Here is a 25,864-nt window from a genome sequence, read left to right as displayed (position 1 = left end):
ATATTCATTCCTTAAACATTTTTCCAAAAATTGGCAAAAAAAAATTTTTTTTTAAATCTTTTAGATTTTGAGCTAGGAAAAAAAAAGTTGGCGAAAAATCTTCTAAAACCATGGTGATGATAACAGGAATTATTTTTTTTTTAGCACAGAGTAAAATTACACACTAAAATTGATTAACCATATAAGTCTTTACGGACAATGATGGAGAGGAGCATTCCATTTCGGCCCATTTCCAAGTCATTTGAAGTGGTCCACGTCCATATTCGCTGCGCGAAACGGCCAAGAATATTACTGGTCCACCAATCTTTAACCCTAGCCCTCGCATTACCAGAAATCGCAGTGGCTAATTACAGCGGCGACCAAGCAAATAGCTCCTAAATTGCTTTCTTTTTATTTATTTAGTTATTATTATTTTTTTATTTATTTATTTTAATTAACGTTTTTTTGCAGAAAATTCGAATTTTGTAATTAGAAAATATGTTGTCTTAATCGTGGTAATCGGAAAATAAATTCCTGATTTATTTAGAAGTTTTGAAAAGGAGCATTTTTTGAGCGTATATTTACCCCGCATTAGATGCCGAAAACTGATCAAACTGCTCTTGCGGATTTTTCGCATGTACTAATCATACTTTTTCTTTCTTCCCAAAACTATTAAATAACTCATTTTTTCACTACTTGTTTTAAAGCTGAGCTCACTTTTTTTTTATTTTAGAACCCTAATGAATCATGGAATGGAATAAAAATCCACATTTCAAAATTTTGAATGATATCTTGTCAATGCAGGTAATACGTAGGAACAGGAATAATATAAGGTGCTAAGAGAAAAAAAATTTCAGAATCAGATAAGTCATTGCTTTAAACCATAAGGAAAAATCTAATATCCCATGGAATTAATGATTTTTATTGATCTTTTCTAAGTTGCCGAAAAACAGGGAGAAATTTGATAAAACTTTCTCTGGATAATGGATTCGTTGTTACGAACCTTTCATCATTTCCTGCTAGGCCGGGAAAGTCAGGTTGGCAGGGAGCTGGAACGAATCCAGCTGACTGAAGACTCCCCGTGTAGTAAATGGTGACTGGTGCACGTTAAATTTGTCAGGTCACAAAGTCCTCTATGTTCCCATATCAAATTATACGTCTGGGGTTACTGAATTGGAGATTGGGCGTTCTCTGATTCAGGTCAAAAATACGATCTGTGAATGAATAAATGGATGAATGAATAAATCCACCCTATAAAGTGCGACATATGGGTGTGGCAGAAGTCGAATTCTTGACCATAGACGGCGCCACTGGAAAGCAAGAACAATAGCACCCCTTGCTTTAATGGCCTGCGGCAACAACACAAACATCATTTCTTGTAAAGTTTCGAAAAAAAATGTTTCGAAATTTCTTTAAGTTTCGAAAATTATCAAATAACAAGCATAGACTTAATCGTTTTCTCTTTACTTTTCAGAAAAAAAGAATCACAATAAGAGGAAAAGAAAATCAAATAACGGTAATAGTTTTAAGAAAAATAATATAAATTTCATAACAGTAAATTTGATTAAGTTTTAACGTAACATCTATTTTTCTTCCATTTTTCAGATAACTGTCAACCTTGTCCAAAATCAAAACGCCAAACAAAACACTTCTGTCTCAGTGACTTTGGTAAATATTTTAATTGCTTTTTATTAAAAATATCTTGGGTATTAATTTTTCAAAAGAAACAGTCTTTTTATTTGCTAAAATTAGAGGACTATAGCATATATAATATAAATGAGATCGGTGCTAGTACCAAAAATATAAAGAGCATGTGACAACTGCACAAAAAAAAGCGGGCACTTTCCCAGACTAAAATATAATTTGTATGGTTTTTGAGGTAGACGTTAACTGCGCTGATTAGCACATATGATATATTAGGTTGTAGGACAAGTGCAAAATTTTGCTGTTCAAAATTAAAGAATGATTTAGCATTACTTTTGCGTTTTTCGCTACATTTCTAGAACTATTTATACAAATCAAAAAATTTTGCAAAAAATGATGAATCTTATCGGTGAAGGATATCAGCAGCAAAATTTTATCTTTATTATTGTTTAATTTAACAATCTAAACATTTTCGAGTTGTAAGGTACATAATTATTTTAAATGACAAGCTCTTAAATTTGAACGAAATGGATCATAAAAAATATGTCAAAAAAAAGACTGTTTTTTTTTTTTAATTTTTCACTCCTCGAGTATTATTGTACAGATTTCTTGCAAATTTTGAATTATAAAATTTAAAAATGCGTTTATATTTAGAATAATTATTTTTATAATTAAGCATAAATATTTTGTATTAAGCACTTATATAATTTTATCGATACAACATTAATTATACAATATTCAGTACAAAATAATTATAAAATTAATTTAACAATACAAAATTTATTATAATAGGATGTAATTATTATACAAAAATTAAATTAAGGGGCTCTAACTTTCAATTTTTTCTTGACTAAACAATTGAGACCATATTTTCTAGGTTTACACTTTTCATAGTTTTTGAATAAAAATCTGAATCTGTCTAAAAAAATCGGTATGTTTATTCGAAAATTACGTTTTTGCAACTTCAAAAAGTATTAGAACTTTCTTAAATTAAGTGATCTTGGATGAAAAGCTTTAAGTATTAATACTGTCAAAAATAATTTAAGGTAGACTTACTGCTTTCTCTTACTAAAAAATATTTTCAAGAAAACAGGTTGGTAGGTACTTTATTTACGGTGCACAAGAGCGGCACAATGATCTTTATCAAGAAAATAAGAGAGTAAAAATAAGTTGTTGAATTATGTCTTGTTTTTGAAAATAGAATTAATTCATTTAAAATGTGGTATAAGTCCAAGGCTTTTTTAAGAATTATTGTTTGAATAAATTTAAAAATATTGGTAAAAGTTAATCAATTTGGTATTTTTAAGACTATAATTTGAGGAAACATCAAAATTCCACAATGGTCATTAAAATTGTAAAATATATCTATATATACAATCAGGGCTCGAAAAACCACCCGTCCTCGGCAGTTAAAAATTTCCCGCGGACAACGAATTTCTCGAATCAGACGTCCGCGCGGACGGCCATTTTCCCGTTAATGTTCGTGATACACTTTCAATTTTTGTTATCTTACAAGAGTCTAGCTCCTCACTTCGAAAATGACCCTCTATTCTAGAAATCCCGTACAGCAACATACTGCGCATGGTGGATTGATGTTTATTTCCGTCTGGGAGTACTGCAGCAGTTGAAAGGGACTTTTCAGCAATGAACTTACAAAAAAACACATTACGTAAGCGTTAAACGCAACTATGAACATCCACCTAAATGGAAAACCCCTTTCAGATTTCTGTGCAGAAACCTCTGTAAATCATAGGCTTGATTGTGGAACTGGCAAACGTCATATTTGATTCATTTAAAAAACGCAGTACCCTCGGATAAATTGACATTCCAGATAACTTGACCTTTGTCATTTAAATTATTTCATAAAAGAAAGAAATTATTTCATAAAAGAAATACTAGGTTTTACTATTAGTAATCTAGTATTTCTTTTATTACTGTATAATGTAATCCTAGTAGCTACTAATTCATTGTGTAATTTATATAAATGTTTGTAATAAATAAGAAAAAATAATTTTTTTTTTATTTAGAAGCGACGGGTTAGTTTCAAAGGAGGACGGGTACATTGTTGGACAAGCCGTCCTGGGGGACGGGTAAAATTTCTAAGTTTTTTCGAGCTCTGATATACATTAATAATCCAAGTTTTTAGCTTCAAATGGACTAATTTTACTTTCAAAAATAATTACTAACAATGGACTAATTTTACTTTTAATCTCAATAAACTTATTACTTCAAGATCTAATTTTTCTTATAGTATTGCAAGCTGTTGTGCTCTCCTTTGAAAAACAACAAGAAAATATTCGTTTTGAAATAGAAGTCACCCGTTCTTTCAAAAATAAAATACCCATAATGCCCAGGGAGTACATATGGTCTCCAAGTCATTGCCAGTGCCCTAAACTTGGACTTGGAAAAAAATTGATTATAATGGGCAATATGAAGACAGTTGGCAACCAGAGAGAAAGCAGATTAGTGGTGGATGACAATTCTTTTGTCAGGAAGTACACTCACAAAAGAGCAAGAACAATGCTAAGATTACTCAGAGACCAAACTTTTATATGTAAAAGGTATTAAATGAGTATTATTAATTTACATAAATTATTTGAGTTTCATCCTAATTCATTTAGTATTTAGTTGCATTATTAAATGAATCAAACAAAATGTCCCACAGTGGACTGATCGGAAGACACACTTTCCAGTGAATCACCAAAGTCAAGTAAATCACTGTTGTCAGTGGGCGGAAGATACGCATGACAAACATGAGCAGGCGAACGCTGTTTATGGAAAATTCTTCAAAACCCCATCACAAAAAATGTTATAATATTAAACTCGTTGCAATAAAAAAAAACGCTGACTTAAGATTTCAGATATACAAAGAAAGCCAAGAATAAGGTAACTTAATAACTAGTTTTACATCTTCCAAAAACTGCTTAAAGAAATATGTGCTGGTATGTTTTATAATCAATATAGAGTTTTATGAAAATTATAATACTCTTAAAAAAATCAGTGCATTTCGAACACATTTCGTTAAAACTGGTTGGCACGAAAGGATTGAAATTAATAACAATAGCTAATAAATTGTTTGTAGAAAGTGTTTTAATTAGATTTTGTGTTTGCTTGCGCGAAGTTTGCATTTTATTTAAATCTCATGAGGGAGTGAGTGATTACTTCGCGAAGGAGCTAAGGGTGTACGGTATCGGTCCCCTTTAAACTATGCTTCTATAAAATGGTCAACTTTGTGTAAAGGTCGTTGAGATACCAAAAAGGGGGATACAACCCCTCTGCAGAGGAGCAGTCTTGATGTCCCATCTTTAAACCATCCTCAAGGATGTTTGTCAGACTGCTTACAATAGCCCATTGTGCAGTTAAAATATAACGTAAATAAAGCAGTCCTACAGATGAAATGTGTAAAAAAAACGTGTTCATCCTTTACTATGACTTAAAATATTTTGAAGGATCCAAAAGTTCACAATCAATTAAAAATACAATTCAATGTGACAAGTTTCCATGAATGGAGAATATCAATTGCAGAAAGAATATCTAAAGTAATCAATGTAACTACAACAAAAAGGAATTTTCCAAAAAGGTGCGTTAGTGAATTTAGAAGCTAATAGCAGTCTATACTAATAAGTTATAAAAGATTCAATGCAAAATTTTTTCAACTTCAAGAATTTTGTTTGACAAAAATTTTTTATAATTCATTTTACAAAGTTTTAAACCTGTCATTCGAATTATTTAATCAAGATCATCTAAGTAATGATAAAATCATTGTATAGTGGGTATCTTATATTAAGCTGTAAAAGTTTAAATATTTTTATTTACAGATACAGGTATTGAACTACATTGATTCCATTTGTGTTTCAAAATATTTGAATAAATAAGTTTTTGATTGTAGTGTGTTATCGATAGATATAATGATTGAAAATACAAGCACTGCAATTTAGAAATCATAAGATTAGAGTATAGTACTTTTTACTTAATATTATCCAAATAATTATAAACTCCCAGTATAGTTAGCAGTAACAGTCTTAGATTATAGTTTCCAATATTTTACATACCATCTACAAACTCAGAAAATATTCATGTATCACTTAAACTTCAATTCTTTCAAAATGTAATGAATAAATAAATTTCTTTTATCTCTTAAATTATATAATGCTTATAAAAGTTCTTCAATATTTTTCTGCAATAAATATTAATGAAACATTTAATTCTGAAAAAAAAGTTAAACAATAAGAAGAAAAGGATTCAAAAGTAAACACCTAAATTTTAAGAAATTAATATAATAATAAAACAAGAGATAAATGGTTCATCTCAATTATAGTTTTAATATCTAAGTGTAAATGCGGAAAATTCATTAATATCAATTCAATATTGATTCATTGCTAAAAAGCTGGTTAAATAATTAATAAAAAAAGTTAAATAATTAAAATTCAAATAATGCATATATATTTTAGGGTTGGACAAAATAATGGAAACACTTCAATACTAACACATTTTTTGATATTTCTCAAAAATTCTTAAAAAATCAGTTTATAAATTTAGAATTGATCATGCAATTTCTCAAGCATTTCAATGAAGTTTAAAGCTTTTGAGGTTTATGGGATCGACAATAAATTACAAACGGGAAAAAAATTTAACACCCTAAGCCATAAGATGTAGTAATAAATTGGTAACTTATTACTAATTTCTTGAATATCATATGCAATAATTGCACAAAATTTTATACACCTAACTTCTCCATTTATGGAAATATGAACATTTTTATAAAAAATTTATTTTTTTTGTCTATGTTTTTTTGCTATAACTTTGAAAATATTCAATAAAATTAAGCAAAATTTTTCAACCAATTTAAAATTGATTACAAAATTATAGCTTTAAAATTTGAGAAAAATTCTTTAAAGACTGTACAAGATATGAGTAATTAGTAATTAAAGTAGTTCTTTTATACTGCGTATGGGCGGAAAAAATTTTTAAAAAAATTTCTTCTTAACTTTGTAGTGAATCGTATTTGGCAACTAATTAAAAAAGTCCAATTTGAATATCTTAAAAATTTAAAAAGCTTCAAGCCATTTTCTCAGTAGTTTTTTTACTCTTAAAAGAAACTACAAAATAATGGGGTTCTTACAAATTTCATTTTGATAATACCCCTCTAATAATGGTTCGGACAACAAAGTTTGATGGTGTTAGGAAATTAGGAAATAAAACATGCGCAAGAAAAAATACTTTTATAGGGGATAACCAACAATGCCAGTGTCATTTTTAATAAATCTTGTTTAATAGTATAAACTTTCTTTTAAAGCGTAAAAATCACTATTAGAAAATTGCTTTATGCATTTAAATTTTTTAGATATTCAAATCGAACTTTTTTTTAATTAGTTGCCCACTCTGATTCACTACAAATGAAGAACAAAAAATTTTTAATTTTTCCGAACATGGGTAGTATAAAAGAACTACTTAATTTATCTTGCGCGGTTTTGAACGAATTTTTTTCAAATTCTAAAACAGTAATTTTGTAATCAATTTCAAATTGATCCAAAAGTTTTGTTTCATTTTATTGAATATTTTCAAAGTTATAGCAAACGGAAGAAGAAAAAAAATTTCTATAACAATGTCCCTATCTCCTTAAAAATTTAAGCTAGAATTACGGAAATTTGAGCAATTATTGCATATAATAATCAAAACCATAGTTATAAGTTACAAATTTATTAGTACATTTTACGGTATATGGTGTTCAAAACATTTTATGGTGTCCAAAAACATTTTTTTCAGTTTGTAATTTAATGTTGGTTTCTCAAGCCTTAAAAAGCTTTAAACATCATTAATACTAGAAATCCCACAATCTAAACCCTTTGAAATTTATAAACTGATTCTTTAAGGATTTTCTGAAAAATATCAGAACATTTGTTAGCATCAAAGTGTTTCCATTTTTTTGTCCAACTCCTGTATGTACATATATATATATAAATGATGCTAAAATAATAAAGCAAGTAAAGATCACTACTACGTAGAATGTAAGGCAAGCTTTCCAAGCAAAATTAAATAACTTTATTTTTATTTTTAAAAAAATTAGATACAAAAATTTTTTTATCGTCTTGTTAGTCATAATCATTGTAATTAGTGATAGGTGTACCAAAAAGTTGAAAAGCACCAATTAAAAGTAATAAAAATTTTACTATTTTTATATAATTTATTTTAAAATAAGCTATATAATTTTTTATATGTCATAAAACTTTTTAACGTCCTCGAGTGTAGTATTTTATTATACGTTGTGTTGAAAGTGGTATCTTATCATATGTTATGTTGAAAGTAGTATCTTATCATATGTTATGTTGAATGTTGTATCTTATATGTTATGTTGAAAACTGTATCTTGAATGTATGAATTCCCTACATGTTTTTTAAAATAAATAATTAATATTTGAAGTTGAGCTTTTTATCAGAAAAATGTGAGTAGCAATTGCGAATAGATATCTTTCAAAAAAATAAACTGTGCAACTTAAGATTCATTATTTTATTAATATTTGTTATTTTATTCATAAGGCATTTATAAATATACATAAAAATATATCAAGTTTTTAAGAAAAATGTTAAGGCATATAAAAGGCATAAATGAGAGACTAATATTAAATTATTTACAAAACTTTCAATGGATAAGAATATAATACTTATATCAATATATAAGACACTTTAAAACACAAGCTCGTGAGTTATCAGGTAAGTAGCAATTTTTTACATTCAATTCATTAATGCAATTGCATAATGAAAAGAATATCATATTAATCCATAAGAAACCTGCTCTTATAAAAAGTCGACTAGTTAAAATATTTATAAAAATTTAAAATCTCACATAAATAAATGCTTTTGTCTATTATATTTTTTTTTTATTTTGATTTATTTATTTATTTTTCCTTTTTTACAGTTGTAGGACTGAAAACTTAAGTCAAAATGATTTTTTGTACAAGTAAAAGAATGTCATAAATGCAATAATAAAGACAGAAATTTAAAAAATATATTACTAAAATTTTAAAAAAAACCACAGGGAGTAAAAATATTCAACAAAAAACATAATTAAGGAACTATGATAGGAAGAAATTTTGACATCTGTAAGAAAAAACTAAACTTCTTAGAAAATAAACATATAATAAATTATTAAAAGGAACAATATCAACTATACATTTTTTAAAAATACATATCTAAGAGAATGTATTTATTGCATAAAAACATCTAATAAAATTGTGCAATTATAAAATTCTTTTCGGTGGAACAAATGCACAATTTTATTCTAGTATAGTAAAATTTTTACTATAATCTCAAAAAAAACATATATAAACTGGATCTAAACATTTTAAATATTCTATTAACAATTATCCAATATGCTCCAAATAGAAAAATTGTATGAAATTCATTATTGGCTAAAATTTCACACTTTAGTCTACAACAAATATAATAAAAAAGGTTGTATACAACATACGACAGAAAAAACTTTTAGTATACATTTACTTTAAGATAATATAAAATGGTCTCAAAAACCTCATTTCAATAATATAGGCACAGACAATTAATAAATTAGATTAGCTATCACTTGATAAATGCTGTGCTGAAATGGAAAAAAATTGGATTTTGTAAATGCAGGGATAATTAATTAGTCAAACCCTTTTCTTTAAGCCAAAATGTGACAAGACTGTTGCCAAACTTTAACAGACATGCCATTTCTTAAGTTGTATTTTGTTGCTTTAATTTTATTGTAGATATGTTTTTAATAATCGCAATTTAAATTTAAACTTCTTAGCTAATATCAGACTGCTAACAATGATTTTTTTAACTGATTGAAGAAAAAATTATAACAATTAAATTTTTAACAAAACAAATTAACAGAATTCTACAACTTACAATTAACAATCAAATGAGAAAAAATTAACTTAGTACAGGAAGAGAGCTAAAACAAATTAAAAGAGCCAAATAATGTTCAGAAAGATTATCATTTCGGAAACATGCCACAGCAGTATTGAAAAAAATAGACGCAAAACAAAAACATATTGAAAAACATAGTTTCATTCCATGTTTTGACACTAAAGAAAGCAATTGTACCAAAAAGATCATATTCTTGTTTACGTGATAATATTTAAGATCTGTTGAACTTTGCACAGTAATGTAAAACTTCAGAAATATGTTTCCGACATTATTATAAACTAAACACTAATTACAAAACTTACAATATTTAAACAAACTATAAATGAAATTAAAGAATTTTTTCAATACATGTATCTAAAAATTTCACTTTAAATTATGAATGTTTCCTCTGTTAGTAGTTTAAAAATGTCATTACAGATTGAACTATAGATTGAATTTAATTCTTGCAAAGAACAAATTTGAATGTTTAATATTTTGTTAAAAATTGAAATTAATGATTTTAATTAAAGAAGTGTTTCAATGATTTTGAATGCGGCTAAACACTATGAAAAATAGTTATTATTATCGAAGAGTATCCCTTAAATTTACTGTTTTAAAATTTCTGTGATTTTCAAAAAATTATTTGAACTAAAATCACACTAAATAAATTGTACTTAAAGATTATTCCAAATTTTTGAAGCAACTAAAGTTAAACATTTGATTCAATCTTCTAAAAATAAATAAGTAAATAACACTTAATTCACACTCCTAAAATTTCATGATGCCAAGTTTGTTTTTTTCTCTTCTTTATAAGTTTAAAAAAGAAGTTTCAAGAGTTTAAAAAATTCCGAAACCACAAATAATTAGAAGAGATAAGATACCTCAATCACATTTGTGCAATATAAAAATGTCCTCCCAGTCCAACATATCAAATGTTCACAATCTCAGAATTAATAATTATTTATTTTTAAATTAAAAAGCTGGCAATCAACTATGATATAATGTCTTTGCTTCTTAGTTTGAAAGTTAAGTCTTTAGTGAAAACTAAAGTTTTTATTTATACCCAACAATTGTGCAAAATTCGGCCAGGACTTATGAAAAAATCATTTCATCCAATCGTAAAACATAGAATGAAATATTTTTATACGGTTTTATAGTTTCTTTATAGTTATATTCTTAAATAGTTTCTTATATAGTTTTATCAGTTTTGACACTGAAGAAGACAATTGTACCAAATTGATATGTTTTTGTTCATTAAACATTATTTGTACTCTTTTTCATATTGTTTCAGCTTCATTTTTCAATGCATGCCTACATTAAAGGCTGTAAAACTTTCACAAAAGATAAAAAATTTTATGGAAGGAAATGCTATCTATCTTAGAATAATAATTTATTATATTTTATTAATGTGTAATAAAGTGTTAATAATAATATTTAATATCATGAAATAAATCTTTTTTTTTTATTTGCAATTCTATTGGTTGTAAAATGGAGCAGTGAGATCAGAATGTAAAACCATACATTATAATAATATCACCCTTTAAATTAGTTAACTTAATCCAGCTGTTGCTTTACAATATATTCAGTTCTAACTGAACAATGTATATTTAGAAAAAAGCAGTGAAATATATAAGCTTAATATAAAATGAGTATATAAGCATAAATTAAACTTTTATAAAAGCAGAAAAAGCTTAATTAGATATTAAGAAAAATTAAAAAAACACACAGAATTTCAAAAATGAGAAGACCAACCATTTAATATGCTAGCACAGTGCTTCCCAAACTTATGACTTTTGTGTACCTTTTCTAAATTTTTTGTAACGCTGTGTACCACTAATTAAAAAATGAATGTATTTTTTACTGTAAAAAAATTGCACAAAAGTTAAAAATCACAACTGACTGCTGACACCACTAATTATTAACTGTTAACTCTGCAAAAAATAGCCAATAGAAAAATACGTAATCATAAATTTTCATGGCTAGCTTTGTTTTTTTTTTTTTTAAATTTTTAAATTTTCGTTTGTTGTAAGATATTTTGCATAAGAAATGTACCCCCTCTAAACTGTTCCCGTACCCCTGGGGGTATGTGTACCACACTTTGAGAAACACTGAGCTAGCAGATTAATTGTTATGTTACCATTATTCTTAAAATGTTGAGCACCTTAAATAGATTTGTAAAAAAAAATTTCCAGCTGTTTATTTTCACATAAAATATCATTAAGAAAAAGAAAAATTGATAGGCAGGAAAGCAACTTGATTCTATCCAGAAATTGGAATTCAAAACTTAAATGTGATTATTAAGCGAAAAGCGCTATATCCTTTAGCTTTAGATTAGCATTAGAATTTATATCAAATAAGAATTCACTTTTATGAGCCAAAGCAGGATTGAAAGATTAATGAAAAGCCTCTTTTTTGAACAACTTGAGAAATATTCATTCAGTCACATTAACACAGTAATTTTTTTTCATCCAAAATAAGTCTTAAAGTTAATAAACAAAATATATTAATGATTTGTATTTATGCAAAAGTTGAGTGATAATTGTAAAAATTTTGCATAAATACAAATGACATCCTTACTAAAACAAAGATTTTACAATGCATGTAAATATAGAATGATGTATGAAATTTTTAAACGTGCTTACAAAGATACAATAAGCCTAATGTCTAAACACAGTGTAGTGTCAATATAAAAACGTGAAATATAAATATTATTTGAGGCAGTTCAGATTTAAAATTGCATAAAATAAATTACTAACTTATGTATATTAGCACTGTGAAGAGGCCAAACGAGAATTTGTTTCGGAATATAATTTTAAAATAAAAATAAAAAATATTAAGCTCTTAAAAATGTAACTACCTGCAATAAAGTTAACAATGAGATTATACTTCCAACATAAGATAGAGCTGAGATTTTATAAATGGTTCACATGTCTAATAGCATTAATTAAGCATATTGTATTAAAAAATCTCAATTCAATTCACTCCTTAAGCTAATTACTTGATGACGAGGAACATCGTCGAGTTCTGCTCATCTCTACATCATCTCTACCCGAGCGACTCCGATTGAGGCGTCCAGGACAAAGTTCGGGAGTAAAGAGACTCAATAAATATATGGCAATACAGGTCCATGATGAGGCAATTTTTACCCAAACAGAAGCCCAGTTTCTTTCAAAAGTAAGAAGATGAGCTTGCTCTGGTCTGAAAAATGTACACGTAAAATACAATAATTAAAAAAATGCAATTTACATGTAGAATAACTGAATAATCTTATGATCCAAAGATAAGTACAAAATCAATAAAAGAAAATTAATTGAAACAACAGATGTTGTATACTAGAAGCCTATTATATTGAAAAGAATATTCTTGCATAACACCAAAAAAATAATGGATAGTTATATTATAATCAGATAAAGAAACTTCAGTGTAAACATTGTATTGAGAAGAATATAATGTAACTTTCATTTTCCTTACTTGCTTTAATATTTAATTTCATTAATACTTTTTCATTGTATCAATATTTGTAAAAGCTTTGAAGCTTGAAAAACTGAATTTCAAGAGAGTATAAACGAATGACTTATGTTTTTAAAATCAATTTTATTCAAAGTTAACAAAGATAGAAAACATTTTTGTTATGATTCACTACTGCCATAACCTTATTTAAATTTCATTAGTAGAAAACATTAATCTAGAATACACCAATTCAAAACTACTACTTTCTTATTTAGAATAGCTGATATATACAATTTAACAGCAGAATCATAACTTTTTTGTAACTTTCATTAAAGGTATTTATGCTTATAAGTATTTAATATAAGTTTAAATACCTTTATCTTTTATTGTTAATAAGAAAAATTAAGTTATGATTTTCAATTTTTTAAGATAAATAATTTAAAAAATAAAGAAATAATAATTAAAAATATTTTTTAAATTAAAAAATAAATAAAAAAAACTACATTAAAAGCAATTCAAATTAAAAACAAGTAACGGTTTATTCATGTAAAATGTGATTGTTAATTGGGTGTTAACTTTTGTGATTAAATGATTGACAAGTTCAGTTTCTAGAAATTGTCTATAAATCAGTTGTCTATAAGATTTATGATTAAATAATTTGGATCAAATTACAGTTAAATTTTCCAACTAATTTAAATAATTAAAAGAGAATACACAAATCTAGTTAAAATAAGCAAACATCTCAGATCTTATCAACAAAAATTCATGGTTGTTCAACATAAATAAACAGAACAATTCATCTAAGTTTTCTAACCTCATTCTGGGAAAATTAGGAAACATTACACTATTTTGTAATTACAACAAAACAAAATAACCTTTGAAAATTTTTCCATAAAACACAACAAAAAAGGTTTCCATAAAACACAACGAAACTATCACAACGAAAAAGGTTAAATACATAGATAAAATCAATTTCTGATTCCTGGAAACAGAGCACAAACAATTATGGCAGCAAGATACAGGTTGGTACAGATGTAAAATCAAGGTAAAAAGGTCAGATGTAAATGGTTGGTCAGATGCAAAATCAAGATTTAGTCCAAAACTTAGAGTTAAGTAATTGGGACATGAAGACTAACACAAAAAAGGCAAAGCAAAGAGTAAATTTGTAAAAATTTTACAAATATCAAACAAAAACCTTAGATTTAAATTTCCCTCCTTTTTCCAATTCAAGCAAATTCAATCTCTCCATTTACAGTACTGCTTAACAAAATTGTTATCAACACAATTTTGAAAGATTACATTATGAAATAAAGTTCATCAAAAACGAAACTATGTTTGCAATTAATTTTTTTTTTCATATTATTTTGCTAAATGTATAGATTGATTTAGTATTGTCTTAAAAATGTGAAACCCATCAGATCTTATCAGCGAAGAAATCATATTTACTCAACTTTTTTAAAAGGAATAAATCAAATAAGTTCTTTTGCATCACTTGGGAAAAATTGAGAAAAGTTTATTGATTGTGGCAACTTTAAGTTTATTAATTGTGATATGATGACAGTCACAAAAAAGGCAAGGTAAAAGAATAATTTCTAAAAAAATTTCAAACATAAAACAAGAAGAATAGATCTTTATCTCCCTGCTCCTTTCAAGCAAATTCAATTTTTCCATCTACCCTACTGCATACCAAAATTGCAGTCAATACATTTTTGAGAGAATATATTTTAAAATAAATTAAAGTTCATCTAAAACTAAACTATTTTTACGATTATATTTTTTTCATACAAAATTTTGTTAAATGTATATAAATATTTATCTTAAGATTGTTGTCTTAAAGACTAGTTGATTGTCGTAAAGATTAGCCCAGGCAATAGAATAATTAAATCGAAAAATTGAGTGAGAGTTTTTTTTTTCTTTTTCCTTTTTTGACCAATTGCTTATCCAGAAAATGTTTTTATCTAGGAAAAACTTGTTATTTACATATAGTTTCATATGTTTTAAAAATACAATATTTTTTAAATCATCTTCGAAAACTAGAGACAATTTCCTATTAATTCTATACCAACAATGTGTCTGTACGGTCATTACTCAAAAAATTATAAGTATGGGAATAATGACTAAATTATAAAATAGTAAAATTTTAAAAATAAAATAAAATTTATAAAATAATAATTTATAGAAGGTTTTAAATTAGTAAAAAAATTTCTTGAGGGATCTAGCATATAAAAAAAATTTCTAGGGGGAAGATCAAAAATTATATGCAAATAATAAGTGGATTTTTCCAAGGAAAAAAAACATATTTCTCAACAAAAAAAATTATCCCAAAATGCAAATTCATGTTGGGCACTCCAAAAAACATAAGTATACAAAAAATAAAACTCATGCCAATTTCTCAAAGCAATGTCCATTTTTAAGCTCTTTTCACTGGACTAATACAAAACCCATCAGATCTTATCAGCAAAAAAATCATATTTACTCAACTTATTTAAAAGGAATAAATCAAATAAGTTTTTTTGCATCACTTGGGAAAAATTAAGAAAAAAGCAAAAAATCAGAAATAGAAATAAAGCTAACTAATAATAACCTGCTATAACTTTAAAAAAAAAGTTCATTGTAGCCAAATAAAGAAATCAACATGAGATCAACTGAAATATCAAATTCATTTTTCCTAATTACTTATTCTTGAAACTAATGCTTTTTTTCCTTCTATTTTCAACATCGAAAGAATATATTATGAGATGAATTATGGTTAAAATAAAACTGTACTATTTTCATGTAAAATTTAGATACGTAAGAAGAACCCATCAGATCTTATCAGCAAAAATCATGTTTGCTCAACTTATTAATAAGGAACAAATCAGGTATGTTTTCTTTTTTTGCATCACTTGGGAAAATTGAAAGAAAAAGTACATTCATTATGATCATACAAAAATTCTTTGAAGTTTCCAAAAACAAATGATATAACTATATTAAACGAACAATTATGACTCTAATTGGCAAAACTAATCAAATCTAAATCTTATCAGCACATTTGCTAAAAAAAAAAAAAAAAAAAAACTTTTCTTGAAGTTAGGGGGCTCAGATCTTTGATAAAAACATATCTACAAGTTGCAATACTTTTGAACCCGTAATTCAACCAGTAATGAAACCAGTAATTCATGGCATTGAATGTTATTTCATGCTAGACTATTGTCACACTAACTGTTAAGACAAATTCAGTGAAAATTTGAGACGAAAGTTATTAAAAAATCTTTTTTTCATAAAAATGCGCTTTGACCGGCAAAATCTACCAACCAACTGAGCAACATTGAACCACAAAAGTATATATTAATGTGAGTAAATATCAATAAGTTGTACCTAAAAAATAAACATTTGTGTAGTGTATATTCGGTGAGACCTTAAAGAAGCAAGAAACTGATCAATACTGCCCACAGCAAAACTAAACGAGTTCGAAATTTGCTGGAAAAGAAGAGCAGAAACGAAATCAATCAACAGACCTATGGTTTCTGAGTTAACTTTTTTTATAATATGTCCCTAAAGTTAGAAACCCTTTACCTGAGTAATTGCATACAGAAATAATTATGGAGCTGCTGTTATAAATTGTTTTAAAATACTTGATTTAGGTCTAATTTAAATATCTAAAGCCTTCTCTTGAAGTGAGCAGCAACCTCAATCTAGAACTTACTGGGGGAAAAGGAGATTTATAGTTTAATAATTCAAAGACACTCAAGTGACATTTGTTTTGTACTTCTGTTCTACTCTGAATTGAATTATAGTAACTCAAAACCTCGCTCATATGAATATAACCAATATATCAGAGGTTATAGAGCTTTTATATACATTGCTAAGAATATAAGTACATTGTTGTGCAGGCAAACAAATAATTAAATCCAAAACCCATCAGATCTTATCAGCAAAAACTCATGTTTGCTCAACCTATTGAAAGGGAACAAAATCATTATATTTTTTTTTTACATCACTTGGAAAAAATTAAGGCAAAAAAAATTTTTTTTTTACTGTACTCACAAAAACATAAGAAAATATTATTTAAGATGAAATTACAAAAAACACAAAACTATAACAAATATTTACTCATAATTCAGAAATATTAAAATTATTTGAACAAAAACATTATTCTTCTGTCCACTTTCTCCAGAATTTTTAACTTCAGTTTTAAGCATATGGCTTTACACATCCTTTGAACTATTAAGTCTAAGTAAAGATAAAATCAAGAAAAATTTGAATACCTCATATTTTAACTTCAAAATAAACTACCTCACATTACACTACACACAAAAAAAGATTGCAATTTCAAAGAAGAAAAATATGATAGATGAATTTATTTAAGATGATGCTATATTGGAGAAGAAACTTTTCGATCCAAATTCTGTTTTATTTCCATTGGTTCAACAAAATTTAAAGTTAAGAGAAAAATAAGTTCAAGTGAACCTATGGAAAACCATAAATTTCAAACATTGAAAAAATGTTATCAAAATGGAGAATGGAATATGTTGGAGAACTTTACAACATAACTTTGATCAATCATCTATAATTTGTTTCATTTTAATATTTTGAACTTTTTTTTTCAGCATTTGAAACATCATTGCTTACTCTAGGTTTACCTTAACTCATTTTATCTATATTTAATTCCTTTTTGGAGGTGAAAAAGAATTTGCCGTAAAGAGTTTCTCTATGGTATAGCGTCCTCTTAACCATTTGTCAAAATTTACAAAGATAATGAATGAATACAGTGACAGGGGCCTCTAATCTTCACGCGAAATTGCAATATGCACTGCCATTTCTAAATAATGAAAAATTATCAATATTTCACTATTTTTTGACCAATTACTACATTTAAAACCACCTAGGATAAAAATAGTTGGACTTGTCACTCTTTCTTCATTCACAGAAAATTTAAGATATTTCAGGTTTATTGAGCTGTAGTATCAAAGTATTCCTGGAAATTTTTGATGTCCGTTGATTCATTGTCATTGGAAAATCTTTTGTTTTGAAAGCATAAAAAATGTTTAAAAAACTAAACAAAACTTAAGATAACTCTAATGAAAAGAAGAGTTCATTTTGTGAGTTCTAATGGGCATTGAAATAACATTACATCTATGGAATAACACAAATGGGAATTAATGAATTAGTTATTAAGAGGATAGATAACTATAATGGTTATTGGTACTTAAAAGCATAGACTGTATAAGTATATATATATTTATCAAATAAATAATACTACCTTAATATTATACTTAAATAAATAAAACCTTATATATAAAAAACCCATTGGATCTTATTGGCAAGAAATCATGTTTGCTTATTATTAAACTCAATTCCTTATTGTGAATTTTCAAATACAGCATATACCAATTATTATTATTATTATTATTTTGATACTTTTACAGACAAACTTATTTTAACTGACATGGATAATTGAAAGTCAAATCTTCCAACCACATCCGAAAAAAACAATTAAAATGTCATCCTTGACAATAACAGGTCACATGAACAAAAAAAACAAGTCTAGTACTGAATAATATGCAATAAAAAGTTTCTGATTCAAAAAGCAAGATATTTTATGGCTAGTTTTTACGTAAAAAACAATAAGTTTGATGATTCATACTGCTAATTAATACTTAAAAATCATTCCAAAAAAAAAACTTTTCCTTAAAATTCTTATGTTCTTAATTTAATATCATGTTACATATCTCTTAAAAATACTATATAATATACCAGAGCTCATTCTAGGCAGAAAAAAGGGTAGGGTGCAAAAGTTTAAAAAAAAGGGTATTATTATTCTAAAAAGACAATAATTTCTTTCTATGAGCTTTACACGTTCTATTAAAAAACATTGTCAATTTTTTTTTTACTTTACTAAAAGCAATTATATTAATTACTAATTTTCATTAATAAATTAACATATATCGAGTTAATGAGCTAATTAGCTCAGTAATTTATTTAAAGTGCACGCATATATTAATAAAATAATAAATGAATGTTTTTAAGTGTCTGTAGTTATGATTTAATAATTAAAATGATTAATAATAATTATGATTTAATGATAGTGAAGTAACTGTAAACTTTCAAAGACAAGTGCAACAAGGGGGTGTGATGGCTATTTTTCCTTTCCCATATAAATCCATGTATTGACAATGACAAACTAAACAAAAAGAGTTGAAAATAAAGAAGGGTTGAGGAAAGAAAGGGCAAAAAGGCTATGGAGTCTATTACATCAGAGCACTAATTTACTCCAGGNAAAAATCATTTCCAAAAAAAAAAAAAATTCTTAAAATTCTTATGTTCTTAATTTAATATCATGTTACATATCTCTTAAAAATACTATATAATATAAATATACTATAAAAATATACCAATAAATAACAGCTGATTTTTTAATAGTGACCTTAAACTGTATTGATTATATGACTGTAAATCACTATATTGGGTTTAAAAAAGGTAAATAATGTATAAAATGCTAAAAAATAAAAATAATGACAAAAGTACAAACTATTTAAAATAATCTACTCACTTAAACCAATGAGTGAGTTGCATCATTATATACAATGATGCCAAGAAAAACATGACATGGAAAAATGAATAGCTGTAAGTAACACCCTCTGCTTCATTATGAATAACTTTTTGCCCTCCATCTTCTTCAACCCTCTTAGATGCTAAAATTTAAAAACATCATTAATTATTATAGAATTAAGAATATAACAGTAAAACCTAGAAGGCACACACAAGTTTTGCAACCAAATAACTTAATGTAAAGAAATTACAGCATATAATACAATATTTAATAACAACAATGAAATGAGTACAAGTAATTTAACAGGGGCAAAAATTTGCCACTGAGCATTTCTGAATCTCCGACTGTCACGACTATAAATTTCTAAAGGCTTATAAAATTTATAAAGGCTGTCACGACTATAAATTTCAATGAGTTACCATCAGTTTGATTTTGAAATTTAGTAGTCATGGGTCTGATAACTGAAGAAATTTTAATGTTATCATACTTAAGTAATTCCATTCTTGGAAATTTGATGTTGATAAATAACTGATTTTACTAACACAAATCGGCGGCACTGTAGTTATTAAATTAGAAATTTTAAGCTGTATTTTATATTACACCTTTTAACAGAAATGTTTCAAAAATGATGTATACCTTAAACATTAAATTTATATTTCATATTTTATTTTACTAATTAAATTAGAACAATTAGTAATATGACTAGACACATTACTCCTAACGTTACTAATTAGAAATAAAATTAAAATTGAATTACCTCTTCTAGATGATGAACTATCACAGCATGAACAACAGTCCTAGAGATAATATATAATTGAATACATTAGACTAAATATTTAAAAAAAAAAAAATTATGTTTAAATTAGTAGAAATTGCACAGTTGGTTCATAAATTACAATTAACTGAAAATTATTTCACTTTTCTTTAAGAACTTATTTCAGTCATTGAATATGATCAAACCTTTAAGTCAGATAAAATAAGACGAAACATATCACAAATAAATATTTAATTCAAACACACTGATTAATCAGATGTTTCAATTTATCGATATGTAATAACTATACATTGATAAAATTAAATTAACGTTGTTTCAATATATTTACCACAGTTCTGATTTTATTTATTAGTGTATTACGTATGATGCATATCACACTACTTACTTTAATACTACAACTCATAAAAAAATACTATAGCAGATACGACTTATACTTAAATTAAAGAAAAAAATTATGTGGTTATTTCTATTAGTTTAATATCATTCTCTAGAATGCTTAAAATTTTCAATACTTAAAACACATTACATAAAAATTGTGCCCAAATACAGTTGAATTAAAGTACATAAACCTAAAAATATGCATAAAAATAAATCTATCCTGAACTTACTTTAGGATCTGGGGCTCTTATTCCTAACTTGTATGAAAAATGAGATGTGCGCAATCTGTAAAAAGGAAGAAGAAAAAAAACAGTAAGCAATACAATATATGTAAAAACATAGTAAGCATTTCAGATAAAAGGACAGCAGGGCAATTTCTCAAGATGGAAGAAGAAGAAAAAAAGACAATTGCTCCGGATCAAAGTTAGTTCAGGGCCTGGTTATAATTCACATGAAAAACGAAAAGTTAAAAAACAAAACATTTTTTAAAAAAATATTTGAAAATTTTACAATTTTTTAACCCTTGACAGTACTACAAATCAAGTAAATAACAAAGTAAGCCATTACACGCTAAGTTTTCTGCAAAAACTTGCAATATCAAAACACTTTAACATTATTAATTTAGTAAGTTTCTGAAAATTAATACTTTAAAGAATAATATTTAACGTATAAAAAAGAATATTTTGAAGTATAGAAATTACACTTTTCTTGTTTAAAGGAGGGGATCAACAATGAATTTATTACCCAGGGCATTTAAACCCTAAACCTGATACCCTCTGAAGTTCAATAAAAGATGAGAAAATAATTCCTCAACTATCAAACATATCTACATGTAGATTATGTGTTCTAAATCATATGCTTCATAAAACAAAAATTACAAAATTTTTACTGCGCTATTCCACAGAAAAACAATACACACAGAAAAAATATATTAAAATAAGTACAGTAGAGAACCGATTATCCGGAATGATCGGGATCATCACTATTCCGGATAACTGATTTTTTCCAATTTTCTGAATCGCTACAAAAAGCCGTTTTTTTTATTGTCAAACTTAACTAAAAAAATATATATATATTTAGAATAATTTTAAAAAACCCTTACTTCTTTTGACAGTGTAGGGAACTAATGATTACTTCTAAAATGATGGTAAACATCTTTTAAAAAAGAAAGAATTCTGAAATCTTTTGAGGGAAAAAAAAAATTCTTTCGAATGGCGGGAAAATGTATCGAATTTCGTTCCGGTTTTCTGGTTTTCCGGCATTCTGATTTTCGGATAAGAGGTACTGTACATATAGGATTAGATGGTTATACGAGAAAGTTTTTGGATTAGAAACCAGACATACAATAAATGAGTTTAGATTTTGGAAAGGTATGTTTGTTTAAATGTAGGGTTTATCAGTACAAAATGGCTTTCCTGTGCTGAACATAAACAACAATGCAAATCTCAAAGTAAATAAATTACATTATGTTGATAAATGTTCAATGCAAGTTTGATGCTAAAAATGAATTAGTTATGATAAGAGTACAAATGAACTAGACTGCAAATTTTCAGTTAAAATGATCTTATCAAATTATATAATTACTAACGTAGAGCTAATGACCATGATAAATGTAATGATAACTCCTCCATAGCATATAATTTCTTTGTTGGAGAAAATAGACACTTCAGATGGGCCACAATATTCTTCATCTTCATCTGATCTCTTTAGCTGAGTTCCAACACCACTACCTATCAACAACAACAAAAAATAATTTAAAACCTTGATATCAATTATTGTAAAGAAAAAATAACAGAATATTTATAAATTATAGTTTCAGTCATAAATATTTAATTAAACACCTATATTAAACCTATTATCTAACAGATATAATATTTTTGTACATAATTTCACAACAAAAAACAGCATTAACTAGAATTGCATATTTTACATCAAATATGTAACACTTTCAACAGAGCAATAAAAATAAATCATAAATTCTAGTAAAAAATGCCCTGAAAAAACATCATGTATTTTAAAACAAAACAAAAAAAAATTTAAATAGCCACATAACATTAATAACAAACCATAAATTGTTGGTTCACTTGAAAGAGCAGACCAAGTTAAATAGACCACATAAGCTGATATGATTGATGATTGGAGTAGGCCAGCTCTTGAATCACCAGTATCTGAAAACATTTTAACTCATGTAATAACAACAAAGCACAAATGATATAAATTTAAAATTTCAGCTTTCTAGCTTGTTTAAGTAACATATTCATTATGAAATCAGAAAAAAAACATTAAACTACTACATTCATTGAATAAAAAAAATGGTGAAATTATAAGTTCAAAATAAAAAATGATACAATCTTTTTTTTAAAAAAAAAAAGGATTCTTAGATAAGAAAGAACTAAATGAACATTTTTAAAGAATAATCTGTCATAAAATAGATTTAAATAATGATATTTTTAAAGACACTCTCCGAATCTTTTAATGATCTTTATTTCGACACCATCCAAAGAAGAGCATATTTCATTTAGAATAAAAAATAATTTAGAAAGGTTTTACAATGTTACACAACTTATTTAAAACATTAATAATTTAAAAATCATGCACAAAACATGTAGAAACCATGTTTAAAAAAATGTTTATTAACTACATAAAAGTGCAGCTGCCGTTAAAATGAAGCAAAACAACCACTTTTCAGACAGGTTACTAACATGAATATTTTGTCCACCAAAATTCCTATTCAAAGTTGGCCTTCTTACTCTAATATACATGAAATTGTAAAGGTAAATGGGCAAGAAAAAACAAGCCACATTACTCAGGTCACAATCACATATACTTAACCATAAACCTATTTGAAAGGTAGATTATATTCCCACAATATCGAATAAGCAGATAAAACAACAGAATACCCTTACCCTTGCATAAGTCTACAAGATTTGCAGTTAAATCTATTAATCACTACAAAAGCAAGCTGACTAATCAAGTTATCTGAGCAGCATCAGTTGCAAATTTGTTGCACTTGCTTCAACTATATTGGTAATTTTTTATGCTATATTAAGCAATTTATGTACTCAATAAGTTAACCAAATGGTTGGATATATTTATAAAAAGTAATGTTTAAAAATGTTTAATAACAAAAAGAAGTTTACAAAATAATTTTGACAACTTCAAAAGTAAATTCTTATAAATAGTACCACTCACTTTTCTCTACACAAGGCATTATAGATATAAAAGAACACAGAAGGCACAATCCACCATTTGCTCCTATGAAGATTTTATTAGTATAACATCCTTCTGCACGAGTGTAGTTCTGTGCAATCAAAACTATTCCAATAACAACTGCAGTGTAGATTATCATTGCACAAAACACCATTACTATAAGAGAAGAAAGTATTTATAGGTGATTTTTAACAACACACTTAATATAAGCTTTGTCGGAATACCAAATGTTTGGCAAACAGGCTTTTTTGGCTTGTCAATTACAATGTCAATACAAATTATTTAGAATTCAGCCACTGAATAAATTTTTACTAACAATCTGAATTTTGTGTGATAAAATTTTGTCTACCTATAAAAGGTGATAAACTAAATATAGTTAAGGTAATTTTAAGAGAAAATGATTCTATGTAGACGAATTAATTAATTAAATTTTACAAATAAGTACACTCAATAAACCTAAAAGAGAGAAGGAAAATGTTTGATTCTGTCAATAAGGTCTAATAAATTAATAAATCTATCAAACACCTACTCTCCCTGATGTTATGCCTATGCAATTGTAGATTTAAAAATAGTGCATAAACATAACACTTTTCTAGTCTTTAAAATATTATGCAGACAAAAAGCAAATCAACACACAGTATGTCTGTCTTTACGAACTTATTGTTTTACAATTTAAAATTATCCTTTGCCTTCATGCTTCCTCATTAAAATAACTTTATTCTCAAAAAATATATCTTAATTTTTTTTTAAATATATCTTAATTTTTTTAAAAATATATCTTAATTTTTTAAAAAATGTATCTTCATTTGACTTAAACATAATTTAATTATAAGATTAATTTTAAACATATATTCCATTGAATAAAAATATAACTGCAACTATTTTAATTGAACAGAACATAGTAAAAAGCTGAAAAATATAATACATACAAACAAACCAACAGCTACTTCCTCCGCGAGATACTCTTTGCAACCTAAAATTAAAAGCCCACATTTAAGTGAAACACAATTAAAAAGGAAATTACATAGAATACAATGTAGAAACAATATAAAACAAAAATAGAATCAATAAATATTGAATAATAAATTAGTGTTAAACTATTGTAATAATAAATATAAATTATTTATATTGGAAAATAATATGAAACAATGATTTAAATATATTTTGGATTTAAAGATAAACTTAAACAATGAGAAAGTCTATCTCACAGAAAGAACCGTTTATGAACAAATAGTATGACAGTACAATTAACAATAAATGTATTACTTTATTCTAAGAAAAGTAAAAAATACAACACTTCAATATTTTGAAAGACAAATGAAAAATCTGGTTAGAAATTAAACTCTGTCGAAGTAAATGAAAATAAAAACTAAACTCAAAAGCAAAACTGAATTTTTTTAAAGGAAAAGATAAATGTTATGTATAATACAGCAAAATTGTAAAGTTATTATATTTTATTATAGGGTAAACCAACCAGTGAAGGAACATTTCATATATATTGATTAAAAATAAGAATTTGAAAGTTTTTTTTTTTAGATTGATTGGTAACAATAATCGATTGGTACTGCCAAACAATAGGAAGTCATTTAGCAATATTTTGGATTACCTGGTCAAATAGACTTCTCTGGAAAAATTTTTGAATCTGTTATTATCTCTGCAACACCTTGTTTCGTTGAAAAAATTATAAGGTGAGTGCTTGTATTTATATGTTTGAAGTGGAATTAATTGTATGTAATAGTCTTATTTTTCTCCCTGTGAAAAAGAGAATTCGAAATATAGTTATTGAAGTTACGTTTTATTTTTCTTAAAGCACCATAGCATAATCAATCACTGAGATAAGGGGGTGTTTATTCACTGGATCACCAAACGATGAAAAACCAGTGAAGGAACAAGTGTTTCTTTACTGGGTTCTTTTCCCAGTTAATGAAAACAAAAGAAATTTTTTAATTTTCTTGTACTTTTAGTCATATTATACATCAAAATTCTGTTTAAAAGACAAAAAACAACTTC

The 25,864-nt window shown here is 26.4% G+C and overlaps 2 protein-coding genes across 2 annotated transcripts in view; one reads left to right on the top strand and one right to left on the bottom strand.

The window, feature by feature from the left end:
- LOC107450815 (ADAMTS-like protein 5) overlaps positions 1-8,042 on the top strand; it is a 65,028-nt gene extending 56,986 nt beyond the window's left edge. The window contains exons 11-13 of the mRNA XM_043043204.2: positions 1,454-1,495; positions 1,585-1,647; positions 3,875-8,042. Of these exons, the coding sequence (XP_042899138.2) occupies positions 1,454-1,495; positions 1,585-1,647; positions 3,875-4,191 (422 nt within the window). The 3' untranslated portion in view covers positions 4,192-8,042. The remainder of the gene's footprint in view (positions 1-1,453; positions 1,496-1,584; positions 1,648-3,874) is intronic.
- A 73-nt stretch (positions 8,043-8,115) lies between these two features.
- Positions 8,116-25,864, bottom strand: part of LOC107450833 (serine incorporator 5) — a gene marked incomplete in the record, with an annotated part of 24,051 nt that continues 6,302 nt past the window's right edge. The window contains 8 exon segments of the mRNA XM_043043190.2: positions 8,116-12,707; positions 19,492-19,633; positions 20,249-20,288; positions 20,875-20,929; positions 22,233-22,374; positions 22,711-22,812; positions 23,837-24,010; positions 24,784-24,827. Of these exon segments, the coding sequence (XP_042899124.2) occupies positions 12,500-12,707; positions 19,492-19,633; positions 20,249-20,288; positions 20,875-20,929; positions 22,233-22,374; positions 22,711-22,812; positions 23,837-24,010; positions 24,784-24,827 (907 nt within the window).

Source organism: Parasteatoda tepidariorum, chromosome 5 (genome assembly GCF_043381705.1).
Source record: "Parasteatoda tepidariorum isolate YZ-2023 chromosome 5, CAS_Ptep_4.0, whole genome shotgun sequence".
Lineage (NCBI taxonomy): Eukaryota > Metazoa > Arthropoda > Arachnida > Araneae > Theridiidae > Parasteatoda > Parasteatoda tepidariorum.
The sequence above is the reverse complement of the archived record's forward strand: the minus strand, read 5'-3'. Positions and strand labels throughout refer to the sequence as shown.